The sequence below is a fragment of the Dryobates pubescens genome, chromosome 2, assembly GCF_014839835.1.
Source record: "Dryobates pubescens isolate bDryPub1 chromosome 2, bDryPub1.pri, whole genome shotgun sequence".
Taxonomy (NCBI): Eukaryota; Metazoa; Chordata; class Aves; order Piciformes; family Picidae; genus Dryobates; species Dryobates pubescens.
This window is the reverse complement of record NC_071613.1, coordinates 16,301,037-16,328,727: the sequence shown is the minus strand read 5'-3', so window position 1 is coordinate 16,328,727 and position 27,691 is coordinate 16,301,037. Positions and strand designations below refer to the sequence as shown.

The following is a 27,691-nucleotide window of genomic DNA, read 5'->3' as shown; positions in this document are numbered from 1 at the left end:
TCGTCCTCCTTCCCGGAACTCACTGAGTGCAGCTACTCAAAATGACCTCCGAGACTGTGGAATTGGAGTTTCATGAGAAATCACTTAACTGCCTTTTGTTTCACGGCTCTGCCAAAGCATTTGCCTCAGCTTCAGCGGGTGTTGGGTGCCTCACGTTAGCCAACAGCCGCAGCGCTCCCTGCAGGCTTCTCGCACAACGCTCTGCTGCAGGCCTCCTTCCGCGCACCGACTTACAGGCCTGGGCCCGGCGCGCCCCCTAGTGACAGCCCTGCGCCGGACGAGGCGTCACGGCCCGCACCCCGGGCCCGGACCCGGGGCACCGGCCACTGCTGTCCACGTCGCGATGACCCCTTCCACACACCCCTGCCTCGCGTACGGTCAAGGCTTTTTTGGGGCAGGGAAGGGGCCCCGTAGCTTAAGGCGGCACAGTGCCCGGAGGCCGTTACCGTGGCAACGGAGGCGGCCGTGAGCGCCGTGAGGCCTCGCCCCATGCCGCGCCGCCATCTTGGCAGTTGAATCAAGATGGCGGCGGCGGCGGCGGCGCCTGCTTAAGCTCCTCCCGCGCTCCCCCGGCACGTGGTGGTGCCGCCATCGGGTCCCCGCCGCCTGAACCCGGAAGTGCGTTTTCACTTCGCGGGCGTGCGGTGCTCGGCGGCTGCGTTAAAGCGCCGAGGCGGCGGCGGGGAGATGGCGGCAGCCGCGGACCTGCAGGGGAAGTACCAGAAGCTGGCTCAGGAGTACTCCAAGGTATCACGTGCCAGAGCTCGTCCCTGATGCTCGGCGAAAGGCAGCTACCGCCCCCTTGCCGGTACCGCCTCCCCACCAGCCGCTCCCTGCGCCCTGTCTGCGGGCAGTTAGGTGCCTGAGGGCTGATTCTCTGAAAGGAGAAGGCCTTCCCTTCTCGGTCGGCGGGGCTTCTCGTGCCTTCCCTGAGCCTGCTTTGCCCCGCCCCGGTGCCGTCGTGGAGCAGTGTAACCCAGAGATTCCCGCCCGACTGGGTTGCTTTGGGCGCTGTGCTCCAGCCGAAGCGGGGGTCAGGGCTGAAACGCTGATTTTTGTGGTAGTGTGAAGTGTTTCGGGCCCAAAGGTTGCCTCTTCTTGAGGGTGAGGCGAATGCAAACCTGGGCAGGTAGGGGAGGTGCGAATTTCCTGGGCGCCAAGGGGATGCGATGTTGCCAAGTACTCTCTGGGCGTGAGGAGCAAAGTGGCCTTGGCGGCAAAGCATCCATCAGAACAGATAATGGAGTTAGCAACGCCAGGGAAATGGAACTACTAGTGCTTTCATTTGTTTCTCCACTTCTCAGTTGGGCATGAGACTCGGTGACTTTTTGGGGGGCATCAACGTTTGATGAGGTCTTGGTCTTGCATCTTACCTGTAGTTTGCTTTGACTGGTGGATGTAGTTCAGTGGAGTTAGTAGTGCTTGCAGTCTCTTGGAAGTAATGACACTTGATTCTAAGCTTTTCCTTCTGTCCCCATTCTTCTGCAGCTGCCCCAGGTCACTGTTTCCTCGTTTGGGTGCTGCTTAACACAGTATTTGCAGAAATTTATGGCCCATAGCAGAGAATGCTTTTCTCTTTCAAGATAATTTCTTACATGGTGGAGCCTTGTTTAATACAGAGCTCTTCAACAGCCTTGGGGAAAAGAGGCAGTGCTTTGTTGCTGTGTAGCCCAGCATCTGAGTGTTTTTAACAAGCTACTTGCCTGTGTTTGACATCTTTCCTTAGATGACAGAATGATGCAGCTTCAATTGCTATTCTCTGTGGAATTGCTGTGAAAAATAAAACACAGAATGTAAATTGTTCAAAAATAATACTTTTTTTCCCAATGTTTCTATAAAATCATTGTATGAAAAATGAATTCACTTTGGGACTTTGCAAGTCACAGAGTTGGTATTATTTGTTGCTTTCCACAGTGGCTCTGCTGTACCTTGGGGATTTAAAATGCTGCACATTAAGGAATTGAGGGACTTGGCCTCTTGATTCCTCACTTTGAAGTGTGAGCTTTTGACTGTACCTTCTGAAAGTTCCAGCTGCTGGATCCTCTTTCTTTTAGCATTGTGATGGTGTCCAAAAGCTTTCTTGGTCTGGAAGTTGCCAGACGTGGTTCAGTGACGTTTCACTGGTTCTTTGTGGAAACTGCTTTTTGGTCTCATCCTGCCTCATGTGCATAAATTCCAGAGTATTGTGGGATCAACTTTGCAAATAATTCTTCCTTTTGTGCAAGTGATCAGTTGCTCAACTGTGCAGGTGGAAACAGAATAGCTCTGGGAAGCTATTTTCCTATCCACTTAATCATGTGAAAGCTAAGGAGCTTGATAGACTCAGTAAATGCTAAAGGAAGTACCTGCCAAAGGATTACTTCTCCTCTCAGTTCACAGACCAGTCCAGAAGGAGGATGTGAGTTTTCAGAGTGTTTCTTTCCTTGGAGTTGTATTTTTTGGCTCTCTCACACCACCCTTACGAAAGCAGTAGTCGAAAAGCTCTTTGATTTTACAACAGGCTTTGGTGGATCAGACTTTAGCTTGGGCATCTCAGTGCAGCACAACGGAGCTAGTTCATCTGACATCTTGCTGTGGTGGGAAAAAAATGCACTGCATTTTCTTCCTGGGAAAACCCTGTGCTTGGAAGTCTTTGTGGTGCTCTTGAAAGTTGCTTCCCTTATTGTGTTGCCTGAGCAGCACTGTGGGAATACTGCCGGGCAAAAGCCTGTGCTTAGCTGTGTCAACTGACTTTTGACCTTTCAAATAAGTGCAGTCATCAGACTGAAAAGATTAGCCATTGCTGTTCTATGTTGAATCTTTTATGCATGTGCCAGACATATTCCCAAACGCTATACAAACCCTTTTAATTTATATCTGCAACAGCTGGACTCAAATTTTGTGTCAAATGAATGCAAACTACCATGGAAGAAACCAGGATTCAAACAGTTATCAAGGAATGGGAAGACAGAACTGTCAGTATCCTCATTGCTGCAGGGTAGAGGTACTCTGAAATGACTGGGAAGTAGGATTCCTGACTTTTCACTGCAGTAATTTTAGTGAAGTCTGTAAGCATGTCACAGAGGGTTTTATCTTCTATGCTTTTCATGAATTTTCCTGAGTGTTTGTCAAGCTGTTCTCTTGATCTGCTGCTACCAGTAGTAAGTACTTTTGCATTAGAGTATAGTTAAACTCTCCTTGAATTGATAGAGATTTTGACTTCATTGTTTGTCCTGCTTACATTGCAGAACGAGTCATGAACAGTTTAGGGGAGAAGAGGGAAGAGACAGAAATAGCACTGAATAGAAGCAGGAACTTGATTAGCCAGGAAAGAAATTGCAGATTTTCCATGTTTGTTCACTGTTCATAGAATGGTTTGGGTTGGAAGGGACCTTAAAGATCATCTGCTTCCAACCCCCCTGCCATAGGCAGGGACACTTTCCACTAGACCAAGCTACTCAAGGCCCTGTCCAACCCAGCCTTGAACACTCCCAGGGAGAGGGCATCCACAACTTCCCTGGGCAACCTGTTCCTGTCTCTCAGCACCCTCACTGTAAAGAAGTTTCTCCCAATAGCAGTCTAAATCTACTCTCCTCCAGCATAAAGCCCCATGTCCTATCACTGCAAGCCCTCCTTGGCTTTCTTGTAGGTCCCCTTCAGGTACTGGAAGGCCATTATCAGGTCTCCCTGAAGCCTTCTCTTCTCCAGGCTGAACAGCCGCAACTCTTGCAGGCTGTCCCCATAGGGGAGGTGCTTCAGCCCTCTGATCATCTCTGTGGTCCTCTTCAGGACCCTTCAAACCTTAAGTATATTTTAGTGGCAAACCTTCCAGGATACTTATTGAGGAAGTAGTACTTTCTATTTGACTAAACCATTCAGATGGTAAAACAACTTCTTGTTTCTTGGCATTTCAGGATGTGAATTAGATACTTTTTTTCCCCAGCTTGATACCAGTAGTAACTACCTGAACAGACCACTTCAAAAAGCATGCCTGTGGTGCTCTCGTGAGAGAGTGTGGTGCTTGGTGCACGTTCTAATGAATGGCTTTTATTATTTCCTTTGTCTTGCATAGTTATTGGCATCTCTTATTTTTCAGCTTCGTGCTCAGAACCAAGTGTTGAAAAAAGGGGTTGTAGATGAGCAAGCAAACTCTGCTTCTCTGAAGGTAATCTCTCAAAAAAGCTGCTTGTCAGGTGTATTAAGCTGTGACAAGATAGGTGAATGGGAAGGGTAAATAAGAATACATTTTGCTCAGACTATTTTGATTAAATCAATAAAGAAGGAACTTAATTTACTACTAAGAGACTTTCTGTTCTGTAGCTGACTTTCAGTGTTCTTTGTAATCCATAAAAGTGGAATCTGTGGGCAGCTCAAGGAAGTGATTTTGTTCTGAATTATTATTATTATGTACTTCTTGCCTCTTTAGGGTTAAAGTAGTGAAGAAAGCATTTGTGTGTGTTGTTTTTGTTAGTGTGATACTGTTACACTTATTTTCACATCTACTTCTGTGAAAGGTTTTTTAGTTAAAGTTTTTGGTCATTCAGGAGCAACTGAAGATGAAGGATCAATCACTGAGAAAGCTGCAACAAGAAATGGACAGTTTGACCTTTCGGAATCAGCAGCTTGCCAAGAGGGTGGAGTTACTTCAAGATGAACTTGCACTGAGTGAAGCTAGGGGCAAGAAGAACAAGGTATGTGCTAAAGGCAGGGAGAAACTCTTCCTTATCAGATGTCTGCTCCTCTCCTGTCAGTCTCTTACCCTAATTTCTGTTAGTAGTTGCTTTGTGCCAAGGGCTGAGCTGTTTTTGTCAGAACTTGTGTTATTGACTGATGGTAGTGGAGATACCCACAAAACAAGTAATAGATACATGTAAGATATGCTGAGTAGTTCTGTACTCTTCTTGCTAGTGTGTCAGCTGCATTGCTGTCTCCCTTTCCAGATGTTTATCAAATATTCTAACAACTGGAGATGGGCTTGGATCTCTGTCACTAATCTACTGCTATGAGAAAACTGGTCACCCTTCATTTCATATCTTTGTAATTTTGATGTCAGTGGTTAACTCTTCAGGCTGTGACTGTAACTTTTCTAAGCAGCTCTCATGTGAATCTCTTTAAATACATCTGGAATCTGAATTTTTAGCTAGTGAATTTTTAGTACATTCCCTGTCACCCTTACTCTTATCTTGACTTGCCATGGGGATACTGTGCAAATTGCCTCTGAAAGTATTTAGATTAAGATTCAGAAAGATCATCTCTGTCAGAGTGTTGATGCTGTCTGCAGCTTGCATACCTTTTGCTATATTAGTGTCAGTAAGGTACCACCACTAATTCCCAGCAGAGGAGGGTGTATAAGTGTTTTCCTATATTTGAGGACTGGCTTTGGGATACTGCCAGAGGCTGGGCAACAATGAGTGCATTTGCTTTTAGAAAAGTGTGGAGTCCTCATCTCATTTGAGTCAAGAGCAGAAAAGTGTCTTCAATGAAGATCTTCAGAAGAAGATAGAGGAGAATGAACGACTACATATACTTGTGAGTGAAACGTCTTTAACCTTTCTTTTTAGTTCAGAAAACTGGTCACGCAAACAGAGAAAATAGAAGAATAGATTTAGAAGCTTAGTTTTCTGTAAGACAGTAGGTTAGATCAGATAGCTTGTTCATAAAGATGTATTTTAATTTCAGGTTCTTAAGACAATATGTGGAATAATTGTGTTCTCATTTAGATTTTTTTTAACCTTTGGTGACACTTAGCTACTCTACTGACAAGAGCTGTATGGTTCATGCTGGAATGAAACATGCTGGATGGAAACTTCTTTTTAGTTCACTGTTTCAGAATTCCCTTAAAGCTTAAAATATTTTCTGCAAGTGGCCATCATTAAACTAGGAATTACTTTACCAAAATGGAATGCATTCAACTTCTTAGAAAACTTGAGGGAAAAAAAACTTAGAGCTCAAGTTTAACTTTTCAAATACCTGCTGTTAATCAACAATGTATTGAAGGTGCTACAGAAGTCTAATAACCACAGAGTGCTTTGTTCTTGAATCTTTTTAAATAGAATTATAACATTTCTATCTATTTAAGAACTAATACTTGTTACTAACTGGCCTATTAAATTGGTATAACTTAGAGTTAGATTTCCTGTGGCTGTTTGAGACTGTGTGCCTTTAAATGGAAGCTACAGAGCTGAGACCTCCAGTGTCCAGGCTGTCCAAAGCAGTGGGTGGACACAGGAAATAGTGTATTTATTTCCATAAATCCTTCATCCCTTTAAATCTGGCTGCAAAGTTGTTATTTTCCTCTTTTCTTCCCTCTCTTCTCCCTGGACACCTTATCTGGTGTGTGTGTGGAGGTTCCAGGCTTATCTGAGGCCTTCAAGGCCTAGCAGATTCTTCCTGTGCACTTGTGCCTGTTTGGGCCTACTGTGAGGGGGAAGAAGGAGCCCTGGGGCTTAAGGTAAACCCCAGGTGGAAGAAATGATGAGAACTGGGGTTTGGGTCTGATTTGGTGGATGATGTTTTCCTTTTAATCAAAAGATGCATTGCCAGCAGATCCAGAGAGGTGATTCTACCATTTTACACTGCTCTGGTGAGACCTCACCTGGAGTGCTGTGTACAGGTCTGGAGCCCTCAATACAGGAAGGACAGGGACTTGATGGAGAGGGTCCAGAGGAGGGCTGGGAAAAGGACTGGGGGTTGGAGCACCTCTGCTATGAGGACAGGCTGAGGGATTTGGGGGCCTTCAGCCTGGAGAAGGGAAGGCTCTGGGGAAACCAAACAGCAGCTTTCCAGTACCTGAAGGGAGCCTACAGGAAGGAAAGAGAGAGACTGTTTGCAAAGGCCTGCGGTGACAGGACAAGGGGTAATGGCTAGAGAACGGCAGATTTAGAGTGCGTATCAGGAGGAAGCTCTTTACTGTGAGGGGGGTGGAACACTGGAACTGGTTGCCCAGGGAGGTGGTTGGGGCCCCATCCCTGGAGATAGTCAAGGTGAGGCTCAACAAGGCCCTGGGCAGCCTGATGTAGTTGGGTCTGTCCCTGCTGACTGCAGGGAGGTCAGAGTGGATGACCTGTGGAGGTCCCTTCCAGCCTTGGTCATTCTATCATTCATTCTATGATTCTGTCTCCTTGGGCTTAATGGGCTTGTGTGTTAAGCTTAGACTATGTGTATTTTACATGCTTTGCTGTGCTCACTGCTATATAACTCTAGTATTGTAGCTTGTGAATAGCCTTTCCATTACTGTACAATCCATTTGCATGAGCTTTGTCCTTTCGCCCATTTTGGAGCAATAAAGCAATCCATCCACTCATTAAACCATGACAATTCCATAGTAAAACAAAGCTTTCATGTCAACTCTGCTTTTTCTTTTCAGTTCTTTGAAGCAGATGAACAGCACAAACGTTTAGAGGCGGAGCTAAGAAGCAGACTTGAAGTTTTGGAAACTGATGCTGCCCAGCACCAAGCTGTGGTGGACAGTTTAACTAGGAAACACACTGATACCATAGAAAAGCTGCAGAATGATAAAGCCAAATTAGAAGTAAGCACTTTTCCCACTTCCTTACTTGCAAGTTTGAAAAGTTTTTAAATGAAAGGTCTTGCTGTGTCAGTACTTACATTGTGAGATTATCTTCTTGCATAAAGATCAAGTCTCAGACACTAGAAAGAGAAGCTAAGGACTGTAGGCTTCGAACTGAAGAGTGGTAAGTGTTTTTATTTAATATAATATAATGAAAAACTGATTTAAAGCTGTAAAAGATTAACTGGGTGGCGTTGTCTTGGAGAATATTAACTGGGTGATGGTGTCTTGGAAAATAGTACCTTAAAAGGGCTAAAAAACCCACTGATAAAATACTAGGCAACAACATTACCATCTGTGTGGGTCAGACCCTTTGTCATTCTGCTGAGTATGTAACTAGGCAATCAATTCCACAAACTCAACTTTCATTAAGAGTAGCTTTGTCACCAAACTATTTAAGTAGTTGTTAAGTTAGTGGAAGCTTGAAGAATTTACTTTTATAGCATTCCATTACATTAAACTACTCAACTTGTATAAAAGCAAAGATATGTGAGTTTTGACAAAATGGTTCCAAGAGCAGAGCCTGGGTAAAAGTATACAGAGACAACAGACTGTTGAAGAGAGTATCAAAAAATCCCTCTTCAGCCCTAAAAGCTTCTTGAGCAATCAGATATCCTCAGCTAGGATATTTGAAAGTTTGGGTTGAAGGATTGTGGTGTTAGTTTTTTGGAATACGTCCTTTGCCTTGAAGGCAAGTTGTGGACTCTGGGCCAAATCAAATTTGGTGCACTTCTCTGAAGTTCATTATTCAAGTACATTTTGTTAGTTATCACAGAAACATTCAGGTTGGAAAAGACTCTCAGGATCACCAAGTCCAACCAATAACCCTTCTCTACAGGGTTCACCCCTAGACCATATCCCCAAGCACCACATCCAAACCACCTTTAAACACATCCAGGGTTGCTGACTCAACCACCTCCCTGGGCAGCACATTGCAATGCCTGACCACTCTTTGCATGAAAAATGTTTTCCTAATATTCACTCTAAACCTACCCAGTCTCAGCTTGAGGCTGTTCCCTCTTGTTCTGTCGCTAATTACCTGTGAGAGGAGATCAGCAGCAGCCTCTCCACAGGGTCCTTCCAGGTAGCTGTAGACAGCAATGAGGTCTCCCATTGGCCTTCTCTTTTCCAAACTAAACAGCCCCAACTCCTTCAGTTGCTCTTCATAAGATTTATTCATCTGTGCAGTATAGGTCTTTAATATGCATACTGGATGATGAGATCAAAAGTTCTTTCTTTCAAATGGTGACCTTGAAGTCTGCATCTATCAAAATTATTAAAATACAGAGATGCTAGGATTCCAGTATCTCTCCCCTCATACAAGTCAGGCTTTCACTAAGAATGACTTGGCAAAGAATGAAAGCTATATTTTGCTATTTGCTTCTTGTGGTGTTTGAAAAATGGTGTAGTCTTAATCTCCTACTCTTCAGAGCTTGCCTGTCATGTTCTATGGTGACTGGGTAATCAATGTCATTGTAAGGAGCTGTCCCTGCCATTTAAGAAGGGGGGGCTTTAAAAACAAATAAGAATGCCTGCCACTTCTGGCTTTTTTTAAACACTGAAAACACTGATAAATGCATGACAGAAGATGTCTTGGAGGGTACTGCTGCTCTTGTTCCCCACTCCTTTAGGAGAAGGGATCCATTTACTTCTGACACCCACGCTTTATTCAGGAAAGCCAAGGGATACAAGATTTGACAGCCTGCATGCCTGGAAAATGCAAGGGTAGAAAGTAAACCAAACCATATCAAGCTGCCTGTTTGTCATTCCTTAAGAACTAAAAGGGAACATCCATAGTTAAGCAGTTTGTGTTTGAGTTTCTCTGTCATGGCTCATGCTACAGCAGTTCATGCTGTACAGATACTCTGTGATTTTGGAGCTGCTCAACAAGAAAAATATTTGTTAATGTGCACAGTGTACCTGTTGGCCAGTTTCTTCCTATCTTTGTCTGGTTTTGAATCCTCTTCCATCACATTCTTTTGTAAAAAGAAATAAATGAAGTTTTTGACACCTTCCCCCTCCCTTCACTCTGTGCTGGAGTTCTAGAAGTCAGAGGAGAAGCAAACCAGAGGAATTTGGGGGCCTAAGTTGTGTAAGCTGTGGAATTTGATCTGAATCAGCATGCATTAATCTTTGTTGCCATATGTTTATCCTGTTGTAATATGTTAGTATTCATCTCAGGAATCTATACTAATGATCTTAGCAATCTTTACTCAGGTTCACATCTACATACACAATCAAATGAAAATGAAGCAGTGCTAGAGGAAAAATCCCTGGAGAATGCATTGGAAACACAAGTGCCAAGTCTTGTTGGCTGTATCAGAGCAGTGTTTAAATATGGGGGTTTGAAATGCTTGTGAGGTATTTCCAGTAGTGATGTGACATTGTTAATTGAATTCTTGGCAACTTGCTAGTTGCACATTGGAGTACTGCATCAGATAGATACAGTAGCTAATGTAAAGGCTCTTCTGCATTGCCATTCAAATTCCACAGAGTTCCTTCATACAGCTTATACAATAATTGTACAAGGGGAACATAATGTAAAGATGAGCTCTGAAGTAAGCAGAGCTTCTCAAGAGTAGAATTGCAATTTGCAGGGATGTATCATCTTTCACTGCATTTGCTGGGGATTAGTATATAATATCATGTATTAAATGTGACACAAAGGAGGAAAAATTATTCCTTCTGTCTAGAAAAGCTAGAAATCAACAGAGACCTGCACACCTCAGGCTGCTTTATGGTGAGCTACAGTGCTGGTGATGCAGATTGAATTTTCAAGGTCTACAATGCGTGTGTGTGGTTTTCCATTTGTCTTCTTTGCTATTTAGCCAGCAACAGCTAAAGAATCTTCAAGCAGCTTTGGGCAGCAGACTGGAAGAATCTCTATGCATAATCAATGAGAAAGTACCTTTTAATGACACAAGTATGTATTGCCTTGGTCTGGGTTTCTTGTTTAATCTGGAGTACCCAGCTGGAGGGAAGTACTCCTTAGGAATTAAAATGTACTGGCTGTAAGATCTGAACAGGCACTTGGGGTGTAATTGTAAGAAGCATTCACAATAATCAACATAATTTTTGTGTAAGGGTCTTTAAAAATCAATTATTTGCATGTATCTAAGGAAAATTAAAACTTTTTGAGGACTTTCCTACTTGTCTTGCTTAGTGTTGACAGAATATTGTACAAGGTGAAGAAACACTGCCAGTTTACTGGTTTCTTAGCAAAGATTTGTTTAGTTTATAAATAAATGTGTGGTGGAGGGATAAATAAAGGTGGAGAGCACATCTTATACTAAATGATCAACAAATCAGGTGCATACAGGAACTTGTTTGCACATTTAAAAACACTGCAAAATCAGTCCTCTTTATTTGACAGTCCCTCGAATGTGACTTGAATGTGGGGGTCATTTTGAATTCCTTTAAGGGGTTTTCTTAAAGGTTTTTCACTCTTGCTAGTGATGAAGGCTGTTCTTTTGGGCAGGAGGATTCTGTTTTTACCCATCAAATCCAGGGTGCTTAGATGGTTAAATTTGACCTCCAATCTGAAGCAAGTTTAGAAGTGTGTTCTCTCCACCTAGTCACTGCAGTAGCTCTTAAGTGACCATGTTTAGACCTACTTTGAAGCAAATTGTTTTGGTTGGGTTTTTTCTAGTTAATATTACTTAAGTGAACTGTGGTCTTAGTGCAATGGAATCTTAGATGTTAAAAACTAATGATTTACAAATACATGTCTCTTAAATCATGTGCACATAACTCAGGTCTGGGGTTTTTCTGTGTCCTATAGGATCTAATCAATACAATGCACTGAATGTACCATTACACAACAGAAGAAACCAGGTAAGCACTTTTTGTGGCTTCATATGTAACTTTCTAAACAATGCTGAATAAAAATAGTCAATGAATACTGGATGACCTTTGAGGTCTCTTCCAACCAGATGTGTTCTGTAAATAGTCAATACTGAATAAAAAGTCTGTCCAAAATTGGGTGTCTTGACTTGCTAGGTGAACCACCCTCATGCTTAAGACTGCAATCTTGAACATGTTCCAAGAAACATTTTTATGACTGGCTTTGCCAGTGAAGGCCACATGCTAGTGTATTTGCACAGGCTTCAGCATAAAGGACCAAAACAATCAGTAATATTGTCTGTTTTCCTTCCTTGTATATCTAATTAACACACACAGATTGACTGTAATGACTGCATTAATGACTCCCCACTGTCCTCAATCCATAATGAAGGTTCACTTGATTTAACACTCCACTGAAGCATTAGGAATGCATCTCAAAAGGATGCCGTTCTTGGATGAAATGTCACTTTTGACTTTATTTTCTCCTTCATAAATCACAAAGAGTGTGGTTTTCTTCTCTTTTGCCTTCTTCAGAAGGTTCTAGGTTTGGATTCATTTTTTGGGTACCTTCCTACAGCACTAAGCCATCAGAACAGCCTCATTCATGAGCAGCTCGGTTCTGCCCAGGTGGGAGAATAAGAAGTGACTGTAGTTAGAAAGACAGACACCTCTTATTCTGAGAGAAAATGTCACTGGTTTTTACTAATTAAAGCTAGATTTCCTTACAAGTAGGTGTCACCACACTGAAAGAACCGAGCTGTTGTCACCAGGTAACCTACTGGTGTTTAGAAATCTTCATTTCAAAGATGGTTTCTGTAAGTGTGCTAAACTCTTACTGTCCTTGTGGCCTGTAGGTTGAGAATTGCAGCAGTGCCTGTTAGGTGAAATAAAAATGTGCTTTGTTCTCAGAGAAAAACAGTGCCCTTCCGTGTGGCATTGTTTTGTCATCAACTTTAACTTCCAGATAATTGCTTATAAGTATTTTTAGGCTGAACCAGTACAAGAAAGCAATCATTGGTAGCAATTTTTTTATATCCAACCATAGAACTTTTTTCAAATCTGAATATTTGGGGGTTTTGTACCCAGACATAGGATTTTTTTTGTATTTGAATGTAATTTTTGCATGTTGAAGGTAATGATTTTATAACTCTATTTACAGCTGAAGTTACGAGACCTGGCTGGCCAGGCTCTGGCTTTTATTCAAGAACTCGTTACAGCTCTCTTGAACTTCCATACATACACTGAGCAGAAGGTACAAATCTTCCCCATTGACTCTGCAACAGACACCATATCACCACTAAATCAGAAGGTAAAGCTTACTGATTTCAGCTGTATTCAGTTATGTAGACTTGGAGTGAACTGTCTTGGTCACACAAACTTCTGTCTTTACTGGAATGCTATGAGTGTGTCCCTGTAAGACAACCTCTCCTGCATGGGAAGTCTTTCCTGTTGGGTAAATCCTCTGAATGTGAATGAAGGTGTAGCTGCAGAGAGTCCTTTTCCCCTATGGCTCTGCTGCCAGAGCAATGTGATAGTCAAAGTTCTGCTTTTTAAGTGCTGAAGTGCATTTGTCAAAGTGAATTCAGCTGGCTGATTTTAAAGCACCCAAATATTACACTGCTGAGGAGATGCTTGTGTTAGTTAATGCACTGCGGCATGGGAAATGTTGAGACAGAAGGTCTTGTGTTTAATGTGAAATAAACTGATCTTAAGAGGGAGAGAACTTGGACTCTGCTCCCTCAGCTGAAACATGCAGCTTGATCACGACCATGATTTGATTCTCCTTTTCTAAAAGCTGACTTCAAAGCTGAGACATTTTGTTATCATAACTATAGTCTGCTCCATTGTGTATTCATCACCTAATTGCCTCAGTGCATGCTACCTCTAACTCTGAGGGCTCTTGCCCTGACTTTCCAGTTGAGAAACATCTTTTAATAACTTGCTGAGGCTGCTGTTGCTCTTGTATTTTCAATTGATTTACCTATTTGCTTGGCAAGTGTCTCAGTGTGATCTTGGCTCTGAGTGGCTCAAAAACCTTCCCTTGATGCAGTACAGAAAATGAGACAAGTGTCAAGCAGAGGCTTAGCACACTGGCACTGATTTATTTTCTCCCAACTCCAGGTCTTGTCTGGTGCTTTCGAGCTATTTTTTTTCCCCACCAGACACTCAAAAGTAGATGTGGACAGTTCCCTCCCAGGTTCAAGTATTCCTTTTCTGTTTAAGTATTGGATTGCTGGGTTCTGCTGGGTCTTCAGCGTCATGCCAGATAACTCCAGTCCTCTCTTGTGCAACACAAATCAGGAACATTCTGCATGTGTCATTTCTTCCTCCCTAGATTGAGGAATTTTTTTCCCTAATACCCTCCAGATTTGTGCATGCATGAAGGAGAGCTTGGCTTCTCTCTCTCTTGTAAACACTGCACTGCATTCTGTTTGCCTGGGATCTTTAGCTACTGTTGTGGTATAAATAATCAAAGGTGAAGGTGTCTCTTTTGTGGGGTGAAATAAAAACCAAGATCACTCTTGACTCCCTATGTCAACCTGGAGAAGAAGCTTCTTGTATATTACTGTGGTATCAAAATTGAAAGCTGCTTTGATTGTGTGTAGGCGTAAACACCTTTGTTCTCAGGTATACTTTTTTAAAATCAGAGTTAACCATAGAATGCAGTTTTTTAGCAAAGTCAGGCAGGTCCATGAGGCCAAAGTTTGATAATTGGCCCAAACTGTCATAGTTCTTGGAAGTTCATGAATTTCTCCTTTTCATAGAATCCTGGAATGGCTTAGGTTGGAAGGAATCTTAGAGATCATTTCGTTCCAACCACCCTGCCATGGGCAGGGACACTTCTCAACTAGAGTTGGCTGCCCATGACTTACTACTCCATCCTTTGCATTAACCCATGTTGGAAACTGGCCTAGATACAGATTAAAATGTGTCTCTTGCTCTCAGTCTTCACTGGGTTTGGTTCTTCAGTACTTCGCACTGCGTAGCTGTGTAGATGCATAGGACAAGGGCTGAGGGGCAAGCAACAGCTGGGAGGAAGGTAGGGCAGTTTGTTCTGGTGGCTTAATGGTGCATGGATCTAGCACTAATTTGATGGGAGATGAGGAAGGAATGCAAGAATGTTTATACTTAAAAAGAAAGGCTTTGGTGTGCTGTGCATGGCAATTCAAATGAGAGAGGATGCTGTGGCAAAGCCCTGGATGGGGTTTTGCCAGAATTTGCATTGTAGTCTTCACCACTTTCTCACTTTCCCACAAACTATGCCTTTGTGTCCCTTAAAGAAGGTTGCTATGTATCACTTGGCTGTTATATCTTCTTATTGATATCTTGGGATCGTTTAAGATGACAGCTGCTTTGCTAAAGAAACCATTCAGTTGTTAACTTGCAACAGTTTGCAAAGAGCCTTCAGCAAGCACCATTTAGAAATGTCTTTGTGCTCAGTTCTCACAGTACCTTCATGAAAACGCCTCCTATGTCCGTCCTCTGGAGGAAGGAATGCTGCACTTGTTTGAGAGCATTACAGAAGACACTGTGACAGTCCTGGTAAGATTCCTTAGGTTTGAAAAAGACATTGGTTTGGGGGTTTGTTCTGGTTGGTTGGGTTGGTTTGGCTGCTTGGGGGTTTGTGTTGGTGGGTTTGGGTTGGGTGCTTGGGTTGGTTTGGGGGTTTGGGTTTGTTTACAGAGGGGAAAAAAAATACTTAGGTGGTGTTTTTTCCTTCCAGGAAACAGCTGTGAAATTGAAGGCCTTCTCAGAACATTTAGCTTCCTACTTATGTTTTTTAAGGAAAATTCTTCCTTACCAGTTAAAAAGGTACCTTGGGTTTGATAGATAAAATTATAGGGGCACAAAGTGTCAGTCATGCAGCGATGGCCAACGTCCAATACTAAGTCAACCCTTAAACCCTTTTCTGCCTTTTAAGCCAGGGTGTTCTTTGCCTGTGCTTCTTAGGAAGCAAAAGGTAAATTATAAGTAGTAGAGGGGGGGAAAGTCTTTAAACTGATGCAATCAGTTTCTTGCCATGAGTGTAAACCATTCCTGCCTTGTGGCTGAAGCTTGTAAGAGTGGGGATATTTATATGCACACAGTAGATATCATGTATTGGTACATTACTACGTGTTACCTTTCTCAAATAAGTTGCTACTCTCTTGTTCTCTGCATGCCCAGTCCAAAGCAACACTAATTATCTGCTCCAAAACTCATGAACTTGTGTAAGCTAATTGCCTTGTTTGTTTAAAATCCTATATTCCTAGTTTGGAAGAAGAGTGTGAGTCTTCTCTTTGCACAGCTGCTTTAAAAGCTAAAAACACGGAGCTGCAGAGAGACATGAAAAGGCTGACTGCAGTCTTTGAGAAGCTAAATACATACATTAGTCTTCTGGTGTTACCAAGTAAGTGCCAGTTCTGGCTCAGTTGGTTTCTGACTTGTCTCAGTAACTGATCAGTTTTCTCTGGACCAGTGCTGGGTTTTTGCTTTTGTTTGTCTGTTTGCTTTTGTTTGGCTGGGTTTTTTTCGTTTGGGTTTGGGGTTTGTTGTTGTTGTTTTGGAGCTTTTTTAAAAGATTTAATTCTACTCTTTTGCTAGGATATACTGCAAAACACACTTATCATTTAGACTATCACACTGGACCCACTTTTATCCAGGTTGTGAGACTGTGCTGTAGAGCTCCTTTAATGAGGTCTTCCTTCTGGATAGATGGGGGCATGGTGAAGGCCTGGAAGTGACCAAGCAGTCACATGTACTACACTTTAGGGTAGTGAAAGTTACCTATAGCGGAGAAGAAATGGCCGTAGGTTTTTATAGTCTGTCTTCTGTCATCTCCTAATCATGAAGGTGTTTGTAGACTGTTTTCTGGTTAATTGCCACCCCAGCTTGTCCTGGTCTTAAGATTATTAAGCTAATTCTCCCGTGATAGTCACTAAAAATTGAGTAGAACTTTTGTGTGTGTGAGGGGAAACTCCAAATGCATACTGTAAATACTAAAAGGAAACAATTATTGTGTAGCTTCAGGTTATTTCAGTCTTCACTCTTTAGAAGGACCCAGATGGTCCTTCCTATAGCAGTGAGCATGTAAATTTTTTTGCACATGTGATTGCTTTTTGAGACCAAAACAGTTGATATTTGTAAAAACTTAAGTCTTTTACCTGCCTATTCTGGCAAAATCTGGTGTACATTTTAATATTGAAGGGGAGCTCTATCTGTTAAGATTCTTGATATTCCATGCAAATGTCTCTAGCAGATGGAAACTGGATTATTTTCAAACCAAACTTTTCCTTTGTGATCAAATCTTAGTGTTGTTTTCATTCATTCTTTTCTACATGCTACTCTCAGGTACAAAACCAGAAGGGCTTCTTAGGACAAATTACAACTTGGTGTTTACAAACATTGCTGCAAGTCTTCATGGATTTCATGATGTTTTAAAAGGTGAGTACAGGAATAATGCTGGGTTTCAGCTCTGCTTCTTTCTGTTTAACACAGCACATGTAGTCTCTCTGTAACGATGCTGCATGTGACATAGCTGCCTTTTTACAGACTAAGATAAACTCAACCTGCTAACTACTTGTAGCAAAGATATTTATTGATAAATACCTCCTACCTCTTAATACAGTTACTATAAGGTACCATCAACCCAACTTATACTTGGAACAAAGGAAATAGGGGTAGTATTCCCAAGCAAATTGAGAGTACAATTCATTAGATAGCTCCATAAATGTTATACTACTTACCTTGCACTCCCTTACCCCGAAATGCTTGACTGACTTACTTCTCTCTTCCTTCCCAATCCAAATTTCCACTTGCTTTGAATTATTACTACTGCTGATGGTGACCTGGGACTTCTGGATTGTGTAGCAGTAATATATAGGTGCATTATGTAGCGGTAATGATCACTTGTGACATGAGTAATTATTAGGCCAAGTTGTTTTTACATGGTAAATACCTGAATGTCTTTAAATTTTGGTGCTGCTGATATTACTTAGTATGTTTAAGCTAAGATTATTTTGGTAATGACTTTCAAAAGGTTTTGTGAGTTGTGTTTGTTTTGCTTTGCCTTTTATTTTTTCTTTAATGTAAGCTTAGCTATAAGTTATATAATTACACAGAGGCATAACTATGACTTTGGGGGGCACAGAGTGCACCTCCATATACACTTTTATTCTGCCCTGTCTAACAGGCATAATGTCTATTCCTTGTGATCACGAACAGGCAGTACACTGAAGAACTGAGAGTATCTGAACTAAACTTTTACACAACTTACAAAGGGGAGGAGCATTTGAAACCTGAGGTCAGAAGCTGAATACAAAAAAGGTTGCTTAAACAGGCAGAAAATCACAATTTGACATGTGTGGCTTATTGTTTTTATTTTTCTAGATATTTCCAAGCACTACAGTCAGAAAGCCACTTTAGAACAAGATGTTCCAACTGCCACACAGAAACTCATAACTACAAATGACTGCATCTTATCTTCCCTTGTGGCTTTAACAAATGGAGTGGGCAAGGTGGGTTTTGGTTTATTATAATGCCCTAACTGTTTTTAAACCAAAAATAAACAGATTACCCAAATCCTAGCTGAATGACTTGGAAAATCAAGATGTGCCTCTAACAATCTATACTATCAAGTTTTTTCAAAGGTATTTTCAGGATATAAATTAAAAACAACTGAATGGGTGATGAAAGTAGATACTGTGAAGAGCATGCTTTGTGTTACTAAGGTCTGGGTTCTGTGCAAGGGCCTGTAGCTTGCTTGAAATTCTTGTGAAGTCCAGCTTCACTCCATCCTTGTCTTTTTCTTGCAGGAGTTAAGTTGCTCTGTTGAATCTTTCTGGTCAATTTAATTAAAGTGACTTTTCTTGATGCATGTAGATTACCTCATTCTTTAACAACAACTTGGATCACTTCACTGCTTCATTGAGCTATGGGCCTAAAGGAGGAACAGAATTCATCAGCCCTCTTTCAGCTGAGTGCATGCTGCAGTACAAGAAGAAGGCAGTTGCTTACATGAAGTCTTTGAAGAAGGTTTGTTCAGCTAGCAAGCTTGCACAGAGTTTTGTTGCTAGTTGGTTATGCCAAAGAGAACACAAACTAAGGATTTTCAGTATTTGGAATTAATGAGATTCTCTGAATGAGAATCTTTGGCTAAGGAAGTGGAGCATAGTTGCTCTCACAACTGAGGGACCCATTTCTACTAATTATTTCTGTGCCAGGACTCCAAGGAGAAAGGGTGGCCGCTTACTTAAATTTCCTCCTGTATTCACCAGGAATATGGAGTGAATGATGTCATATTCCTATACTTGCATTCACTGCAATAGAGTAGACAGCACCAGGCAGAAAAAAAAAAAAAAAAAGAAATAGAAATAGCTGAAAAGAAGCTGTGCTGGTGAAAATGTGCTGAACCAAACACTGGCACATCCCCCTCTTATCTCCATTAAAACTAGCAGTTAAGTGACAGTGTGCTTAACAATTGTTATTTTAAATCACTTCACTGCAGTGCCTGTAAAGTGGACCTTAAGATGCATTTGGTTGTTAGTTGACACCTGGAGCTACCTGTGCACTTTTAATCAGGTGTGCATTTCAGGGTGCTGGTTTTTGTGAGCTCAGGCCAGTTTTTTTGCTGACTGATAGGTACTTGAAAGATGTTTGTCTGTCTTTTACTGAAGTGACTAAGCAATAAGAGGAAATGTAGACTACATATTCTGATCTTCTGCAAAGCATTGAGGTTTCTTTTTGTCCTTCTGCAGCCTTGTGCAGATTCAGTGCCTTATGAAGAGGCTTTAGCCAATCGCAGAGTTCTTCTGAGTTCCACAGAAAGCAGAGAAGGCCTTGCACAGCAGGTATTTTGGTATAAATTTTACTAACATAAGTGACAGTGTGTTTTACAAAGGTAAAGCAGTATCAAATAGTCTTCACAGATTTGTGTGGCTCTTTTGCATATGCACGTATGTATACTGAAGCTTAAAATGAGACTGCAGATGTCTTACTGACTAAATAAAATGGCCATTTTTGGCACATGACCACTGTTAGGCCTAGAGCTTAAATCAGTAGTTCTTCACTTGCTGCATTATTCATTCTCACTTATGTAATGGTTTAAAACGAGACTGTCTTCAAACATTTCTTTCATGTGGCTTTTTTTCCCCCTCCTGTATCCAATAATGTGGTCTTGTGAACTTTCCCTCCTAAAGGTTCAGCAGAGTTTGGAGAAAATTGCAAAACTTGAACAAGAAAAAGAACACTGGATGTTGGAGGCCCAGTTGGCTAAAATAAAGCTCGAGAAAGAAAACCAAAAACTAAAGAACTCCCTTAGTGGACATCTAACTGAAACTATACAAGAGCATTCTGCTTTGCCAAATGCAGCTGAGAAAAAGGAGGAAACAACAGAAAAGAGTCTGAGGGAACCTATTAAGAGTACTAGTCTGGTAAGTGACCTCTTTCCTTCAATAGAGGAAAAATCCACTTGCTTTAGCAGTGGTGCTGTTTGATCAGTGGAACACAAATAATGAAAGCTTTTTGACTGTGTGAATGCATTCACACTTGGACTCCTTGTATTTGCAAAGCTGCTTGCTAATGCTTTCTGCAGAGTTTTGATGTGCCTTGAGTTTTGTAGGGAAATAATGGATGTTTAACTTGCAGATCTTTCTGACCCTGTAGTTAGGAAGCCTTGCAAGTAGTGTGTATCTCAGGTCATCTCTGAGTTTCCAATTTCTTTTTATTTTCATCTCTCAGTGTGTTAAAGCAAATGGAAGGAGGTGATTAGTATAGGACTTTTTCCAGATCAGTTTACTATAGCTTAATTTTAACTTGAAGCTGTTGAAGCTTTCAGCATTCCTCTGGAGTTTTTACACAACCTTCAGAGGTGCATGCAAGTGGGGTTTACAATTGTTTTTGGAATGGCATGCATTCTATCCTTGCTTTTCTACATTGGTAAATTGTTTGTTTGTTTTTTCCTGTTTATTACTGGTATTTAAAAGAGGTTGGCCTTTGCTCTGAAATGCCACTTCAGAAGTAATATTAACAGGGATGTCATCAGTATGAAATAATCAGTTTGCTAAGCTCAATACTCAGTAGAGTTCTTCCCACACACACACTTTTGCCCCAGGATAAAAATGATCAGTTGATTGTTTTGAAGTAATCAGACCAAAAGGGTTTGATCGTGTATTTAATCCATTAGGAGTTTGGGAATGGCTTTTTCTAGCCACAGTATTTAATGTAACTCTCAGACCTGTGTCCGGTTCTGGGCCCCTCAATTTAAGAAAGATGTTGAGATGCTTAAATGGGTCCAGAGAAGGGCAACAAAGCTGGTGAGGGGTCTGGAGCACAGCCCTGTGAGGAGAGGCTGAGGAATCTGGGGTTGCTTAGCCTGGAGAAGAGGAGGCTCAGGGGAGACCTTCTTGCTCTCTACAACTCCCTGAAGGGAGGTTGTAGGCAGGTGGGGGTTGGTCTCTTCTCCCAGGCAAGCAGCACCAGAACAAGAGGACACAGTCTCAAGCTGTGCCAGAGGAGGTTTAGGCTGGGTGTTAGGGAGGAATTCTTCACAGAAAGAGAGATTTGCCATTGGAATGTGCTGCCCAGGGAGGTGGTGGAGTCACTGTCCCTGGAAGTGTTTAAAAAGAGACTGGACGAGGCACTTGGTGCCATGGTTTAGTTGATTAGATGTGTTGGGTGATTGGTGGGGTTAATGATCTCAAAGGTCTTTTCCAAGCTGGTTGATTCTGTGCTTCAACACCATATAAATTTTTAATGTAAACCTAAATCTCTAGGCCTGTTGAGATCAGAAAAAAGCTCTATGAAGGTACTGCTCCATGGAACTAGTTACTGGCATCCACCCTTACCCAGGAGTTCTGCCAGGTGTACTTAAGAAGTCCAAGTTTACCCCCTCATGTTGAAGAGCAAGGAAAACCATGTTTCATTGCACTGACACACCTCTGAATTAGTTTTATGTAATCAAGCAGTTGCATAGTCATGCTAGCTGCATCTTGTTGCTTTCATTGCTTTTTGCTGGTGTACATTGTAAGGCATGGGATGTATCTGGGGAGTTGGTGTCAGCTTGAATTACGTTGGAGGTGTTCATGTTTGTTACAGGTGGAAGTACTTAAATTGGGTTTTAGTTGTAACTGTTGCAAGATTTATTTGTTTGGTTTTTTTTTTAATTTAAAATCCTTCTCTAACTGAAGCTGGAATGACTTGCTGCTGTGGTATCTGTTTTTTGCACTTCTCATTTAAGTGTATTTTCTTCCTCCTTCTAGATTGGAATGTTGACTATAACTACTGATAATGAAAAGGTAACCTAGTTTAAACATTATCAATTCACATCTGGCAAATACTTCAATTCTGAGTCTGTTAAACTTACTCCAAAGGTCTAATTACAAAGAATGCTATAGTGTAATGGCCTCAGTCACCCATATAATCTACATACTTATGTTAGAGTTTGTGAAATCCATGTATTTCTTAATTATCATCCTCTGTCTGGTGAACTACTGTCTTCTATTTGTGCAAGCAGCTCAGAGCACTGTGAGCTGTGGTCCAGGTCTGTCCTCTGTAATTTGAGGAAAGCATTATTCTGTTTTGTACTTCAGTAACCCTAATTGGATTCCAAGCAACTCTTGAGGCCAGGCCCAAGATGCAAAAACTAGTCACTGACTCTAGTGCCTGCTGTTTAACACTTACGTACAGGCTATCCCAAACCAGAGGTCACACTGAAAGAAACTTGGAATCAACTCTCAAACTAAATGTTACCTTTTTGTTTAGCACTGATATAAGCAGAAGGATTACCCCAACAGGAACTTGGAGTAAGATTCACTGCTTTCTCTTTTCTGATACTGCAGGGAACTGATTTGTATTTTAGTTCACTTCTTTTCTCCTGAAGGTATGGTTAAAAGGGAGTGGAGGCCAGGTGGTAACTGGTAGAAGTTCTTAAAAGGTGCTGCATAGTGCTGAACTTGCAGGTGAATTTTAAGTTCTCTGAAAGCTGCCCCTGGTTGGTTACTCTGTCACTTAAAACAAACTGACAGGTGTTGGGTTTTTTAAGTTCAAATCTCTGAAGAAACTTGAAGATGCATCACTGACTGCTGTCAGCTTCTGAAATTTAGCTGTGCAAAGGAATTCTTCCATCAGGGGAAAAGCCAGTAAGTCTGTGTAAGTGAAAGAAGTTGATGGGATTTTTGTCTTCATAGCAGACTTGATGTGCTAAATTAAGCCATCATCTTACATCTTCAGTCAACTCTTTGTCCTTCAAGGAAGTCTGACATGAAGAATCACCATCAGTGACAAATTGTAGTGACCTGTTGTAATTTGTGCATTGTGTTTGGGGAACTTAATGCTTTTGGTAGACCACTTAGGCCTCAGGAGGGAAGTCAGTATAGAGGATGGTGTTGAAGTATTCACTCTGCCCAACATAAATGTGTCTGCTTAAATTTTCTGCTTTGCCAGGCTCCAGATGCTGAATCTCGTGAGGGCCTGATAAAAAACCACTATATGGCAAGGATAGCAGAGCTTACATCCCATCTGCAGCTTGCTGACAGCAAATCAGTACACTTCCATGCAGAGGTGAGCATGCAGACAGCATCTATGCTGAAAGAGTAAGTTTAGTTTTGAGCAGGCAAGCGTAATAAGAGTGAATTTAAATATATGGAACACAATGCTTCATCAAAATCTATTCCTGGGATGTTCTTTGGCTGTGTCTAGTATACATAAAAATGAAATATTAATCTTGTGGTACCCTTGTGTTAGGTGTATTGAGAAGTGTAATCTCTGTTATATATAGGTTTGTTTATATAAGCCAGGGCAGCTGGCTTTAGTTACCAAGCTAGCTTTAGCTTCATCTTAGTGATGTTGATGTCATTCAAAAATATTTGAGCTTATCATTAAGTGATGAAAAGAGCTCACTTCTGAGAAGGAAATTCTTTGGTCTAAGTTATACTTCAAGAGTTAACAAAATCATTTATTGTATCTGTGGTTTCATGACTTCATTTCAAGTCGTGAGGTAATTTATTTTCTTCTTTTCCCTGAAAGCAGTTTGTGCAGTTAAACACTTTTTGGAATATACTAAGGCTCCAGGTTGACAAAGAAAATCCTCTTAAATACTTTTACAATGGTAGATGACCAGTGGTAGAGGAAGTGTGTTTCTCTTTGAGCAATGTGTGAAGCAAGTTAGTTGTATTGCTTGTTTAGTAGTTGTGTGAAAAATGTGTTTAGAGGGTTGAAAATATGCTAGTTCTGTAAAATGAATAAATGTCTGTTTAGCCAGAACATTACCTTTTGTATTTTAAGATGTGCACAAGCTTTAACTAAGTTTCTTGACATCTAAGGATTACAGAAAGATGGAAGTACCCAAAGCAATCAGTTAAAGACTGCATAAGGCAATACTCTGAAACTGACTTTTCCTCCTTCCACCCTCCCTGTGCTGTTCTTATTGGTAGTGTCGAGCACTTGCCAAAAGACTGTCTCTAGCAGAGAAGTCCAAGGAATCACTCACAGAAGAGCTGAAACTAGCTAGTCAAAACATCAGTAGATTACAGGCAAGTAAAATACTGTATCATGGGTAATGGGGGAGTTAGGAGGAAAAAAATTACAACTGTTGATCATGGTTATGCCTTTAGTTATATATCCCTTCCTTCAGTCAGAGCTGAGAGAGTTCAGATCAAGCTTCTGAAATTGGGAGTTCCTATACAGCCATGCTGGCCTCCTGCCAGAATTCCTAAGCAATTTCTGTCCATTTCCTAAGCATTGGGCTGTTCTTTGCGCTGTCCTTGATTCAGCTTTCCTAGGTCCCTTTAATTTTCAGGACAGTTCTACCTGTCTGCCAAGCAGATCTTGAATAAGCCAAACTTCTCGCTTCCTAAATCTAGAGTTGCTGTAATTCTTTGTCTTGCTTCACTCAAGATGTTAAATTCTACTAACTCATGGTTGATGCAAGCAAGGCTACCATTGGCTTTCCCATCCCTGACAAGTTTTTCCTTATTTGTGAGTAACAGGTCCTGCAGAAAACATCTGCCAGGCCTTTTAGTCACTGGTATTAAGTTCTTTGCTGCACTGGAGAGCTCCGGAATTGCTTGCATGTCACTTTGTTGCCCTTCCAGGACATGTCAGAGTAGTTAAAATCCCTCCTGAGGGTCAGGATCTGGAACTGCATCTGCACGTGTGGATTGCTGATTGTTTCAGCTTTGTATACAATCTGTGTTCATGTACAGGCTATGTTCTGTCCTTGTAAACTTGTTTCCTGTCTGGGATAACGTTACCTGTTTTAAGCCATAAAATTGGGGGTGGAGGGGAGTGGAATTACAAAGGAAACCGAGCACAAAAAAGGGGAACAGACCATGCATGAGACTTCAGGTAAAAGAAAAAGGGTTATCAAGTTTCTTTCATAAAGGTTTTGGGGGGTTTGGTTGGGTTGGTTTAATGGTTTAGTGTAAGTGCACAAATGCAACATCAAAAGTGTGGCTAAGTGGAGACAGAAGTTGGCTGTGTTTGCAGTTGTCACTAATGTTGAGCAAAGGCTTCTGGTGGTTATCCCTCAGGATGAACTGATGACGACGAAGAGAAGCTATGAGGATCAGTTAAGTATGATGAGTGACCACCTCTGCAGTATGAATGAAACCTTAACTAAGCAAAGGGAAGAAATTGATACACTAAAGATGACTAGTAAGGTAAGCTGCCAGGTGTTGACAAGTAAAAGCTGAAACCACTGGCTGTGGTTTGGAGGTTTGTGAGTAGCATTTGGCATTCCTGCAGTGCCAACCCTTTAACAAACCAATTCACAAGCTACAGTTCTTAGCAGCTGGAAAGAAAATTCCAAACCTGGTCTTGCATGATTCAGTGACTAATTTTAATGAAAAATACAGAAGACTGTCAGTGATTAAACCATAGTATGCCTTATTCCGATGGTTCTAGGGTGGAACAGACATTGTGAAGGCCTTTCCCCTTCACTTGCCTCTCTGTGAAACTAATAAACTAGCATTACTGTCTTTTAATTGTGGAATGCATAGAAGCAGGTTTCTCTGAACTCCTAGCAGCTTGTACACTGTCAATTTAAACTCTGTCAGCTGAAGTTAGATTTCTTTGGTGAAATTCAGTGTGTTCCACATTCTCTTGCATTACCCAGTAAGTGTGACCAGGACCTTCAGCAGAAACCACACCTTGGATAGGCTTACCCTCTCCTGAAGGAGAAAATACCCTAACAGATTATTTTCTCTGAAAGGTTAAAAAAAAAAGAATTTAAAATACATGTTGTGATTAAAGGTCCTGTGCTGACAGTTTATTTTCTCAGAGTCGACTCTTTCCCCCCCTCCCCTGTGTATGGAAGTGTTTTTCTTTCAGCTCTTGGCTGCACATTGCCCATAGTATTTCATGGGTTTTATAACATGTTTTCTGGAATTTTTCACCTGTCATACTTTGAAGAGTTGAAGTGGTACTCTGGAAGGAGAGTGATCCTCTAAGGTTTATGTTTCAAATATCACTTAAGGGTGAATTATGATTTGACTTGCCTTCATTGCCCTTACAATATTGGTGAGGCTAATACAGTTAAGTGTCCTGGGAGATAATTCAAATGTCTTTCCTCCCCAGGTTTCAACTGAAGTAAGGTACTGTTGTGCTAATTTGAAATAGCTGCTGCTTTCCACTCTTACACGTGTAAAGATAAGGGGATTTTCAGAGCAAGACATGACAGGCTTCCATGATTAAAAGCTGGTTTTCAGCTGGGCTGTACTTCTTTCTTTTTTGCTGCTGGGGGTATTGGCTGACAATCAACTGAATGTGAGTCAGCAGTGTGCCCAGGTGGCCAAGAAAGCCAGTGGTATCCTGCTTGGATTAAGAGCATTGTGGCCAGCAGGGACAGGGAGGTGATCATTCCCCTGAGCTCAGCACTGGTGAGGCCACATCTTGAGTGTTGTGTTCAGTTTTGGGCCCCTTCACTACAGGAAAGACACTGTGGGGCTGGAGTGTGTCCAGAGAAGGACAAGGAGGCTGGTGAAGGGCATGGAGCATGTGGCCTGTGAGGAGCATCTGAGGGAGCTGAGGGTGTCCAGTCTGGAGAAGAGGAGGCTGAGGGGAGACCTCACTTCTTTCCACAGCCACCTGAAGGGAGGTTGGAGTGAGGAGGGGGCAGCCTCTTCTCCTTGGTGTCAACCAACAGGACTAGACAAAATGGTTTCAAGCAGCATCCAGTTCAGGCTGGATGCTAGGAAACATTTCTTCACTTGAAAGGGTTCTCAGCCATTGCAATGATCTGCCCTGGGCAGTGGTGGACTCCCCATCCCAGGAGGTGTTTAAGCAGTGTGTGGGCCTGGCACTTAGGGTCATGATTTAGTGTTGACCCTTCAGTGTTGGGTCAAGGGTTGGGCTGGATGATCTTTGAGGTCTCTTCCAGCCAGATGTATCTGTGATTCTGTGTGATGATTTATCAGACTCCAGGTTCTATATGGCCTCTGTCTAGATTTTCTGTTACAAATGACATGTTCTGTTCATTTCTTTCTTGTTGCAGGGAAATTCTAAGAAGAACAAAAATCGATAGCTCACAGCTAATCAACAGTCTTCAGAAGCTGCTGCTGCACAGGATTCGTTATCCAAGTCCTGCTTGTTCCAGGAAGCAGGGGGTCACATTGGGTCTAGTAACAAACTGTTCTGGTGCTGTAAATGGCTTTAAAATATGTAGAACTTAGATTAAACAGAACTTCATGTTGGCTCTAAACCACTCTGTGGATAATTTATATAGTAATTCCCTTCAGTTTTTACTGTGCACTTTTTAAGACCAGGTTTTAATTTCGTGTAATGACTTCAGGTTTTGTATATTTTCAACTACGATCATGCACCAACAAATGTAGACCAGTGCAGTAGTTGTCTGGTTTTGAGTTATACATGAAATTATCAGCCTGTACATTCCTTCACTTGTTAATAGCCACTTAAAAATTAGGTTTGAGACCTTTTCTGGCCATGCAATCTGTTCAGTTACTGTAGATGTATTATTCCTGTTCTCAGCCCTTCTGAGTTAATTGGAATTGTGGCTTTAAATTATTTCTGTACATTCACACAAGCCAGTGGGATCACTGTTTTGTTTTAGGCTGCAATAGTGAAAACTTTTGCTGCTTGTGTTTGGCATTTGGGGTTTTGAAGAGCACAAACAGCTGAATTGGGATACTTCTGTGAAACGGCTTCAAGCCCTTCCTTAGGCATTTTGTTTACATGTGTGTATTTATACTGGCAGCTGTTTAAAGCTAGAAGAAATTGTGATCATCATTTGCCCCAAAAGAGTGAAACAATATGTGTGTAGAATAGATCAGTTCACTGTGCTCTCTTACAATACAGGGTGGGGGG

At 41.7% G+C, this 27,691-nt stretch overlaps 1 protein-coding gene across 1 annotated transcript; it reads left to right on the top strand.

Annotated features, from left to right (window-relative positions):
* The first annotated feature begins 625 nt into the window (after window positions 1-625).
* PPP1R21 (protein phosphatase 1 regulatory subunit 21) lies at window positions 626-27,691 on the top strand. The gene is made up of 22 exons (XM_054171081.1): window positions 626-747; window positions 4,076-4,144; window positions 4,524-4,670; window positions 5,407-5,508; window positions 7,346-7,510; window positions 7,615-7,673; window positions 10,378-10,472; window positions 11,331-11,383; window positions 12,552-12,701; window positions 14,834-14,935; window positions 15,117-15,205; window positions 15,646-15,782; window positions 16,724-16,816; window positions 17,762-17,889; window positions 18,254-18,406; window positions 19,129-19,221; window positions 19,570-19,803; window positions 21,631-21,666; window positions 22,814-22,930; window positions 23,803-23,901; window positions 24,901-25,029; window positions 26,862-27,691. The coding sequence occupies exons 1-22, from the start codon at window positions 688-690 to the stop codon at window positions 26,889-26,891; spliced, it is 2,340 nt and encodes a 779-aa protein (XP_054027056.1). The 5' UTR covers window positions 626-687; the 3' UTR covers window positions 26,892-27,691.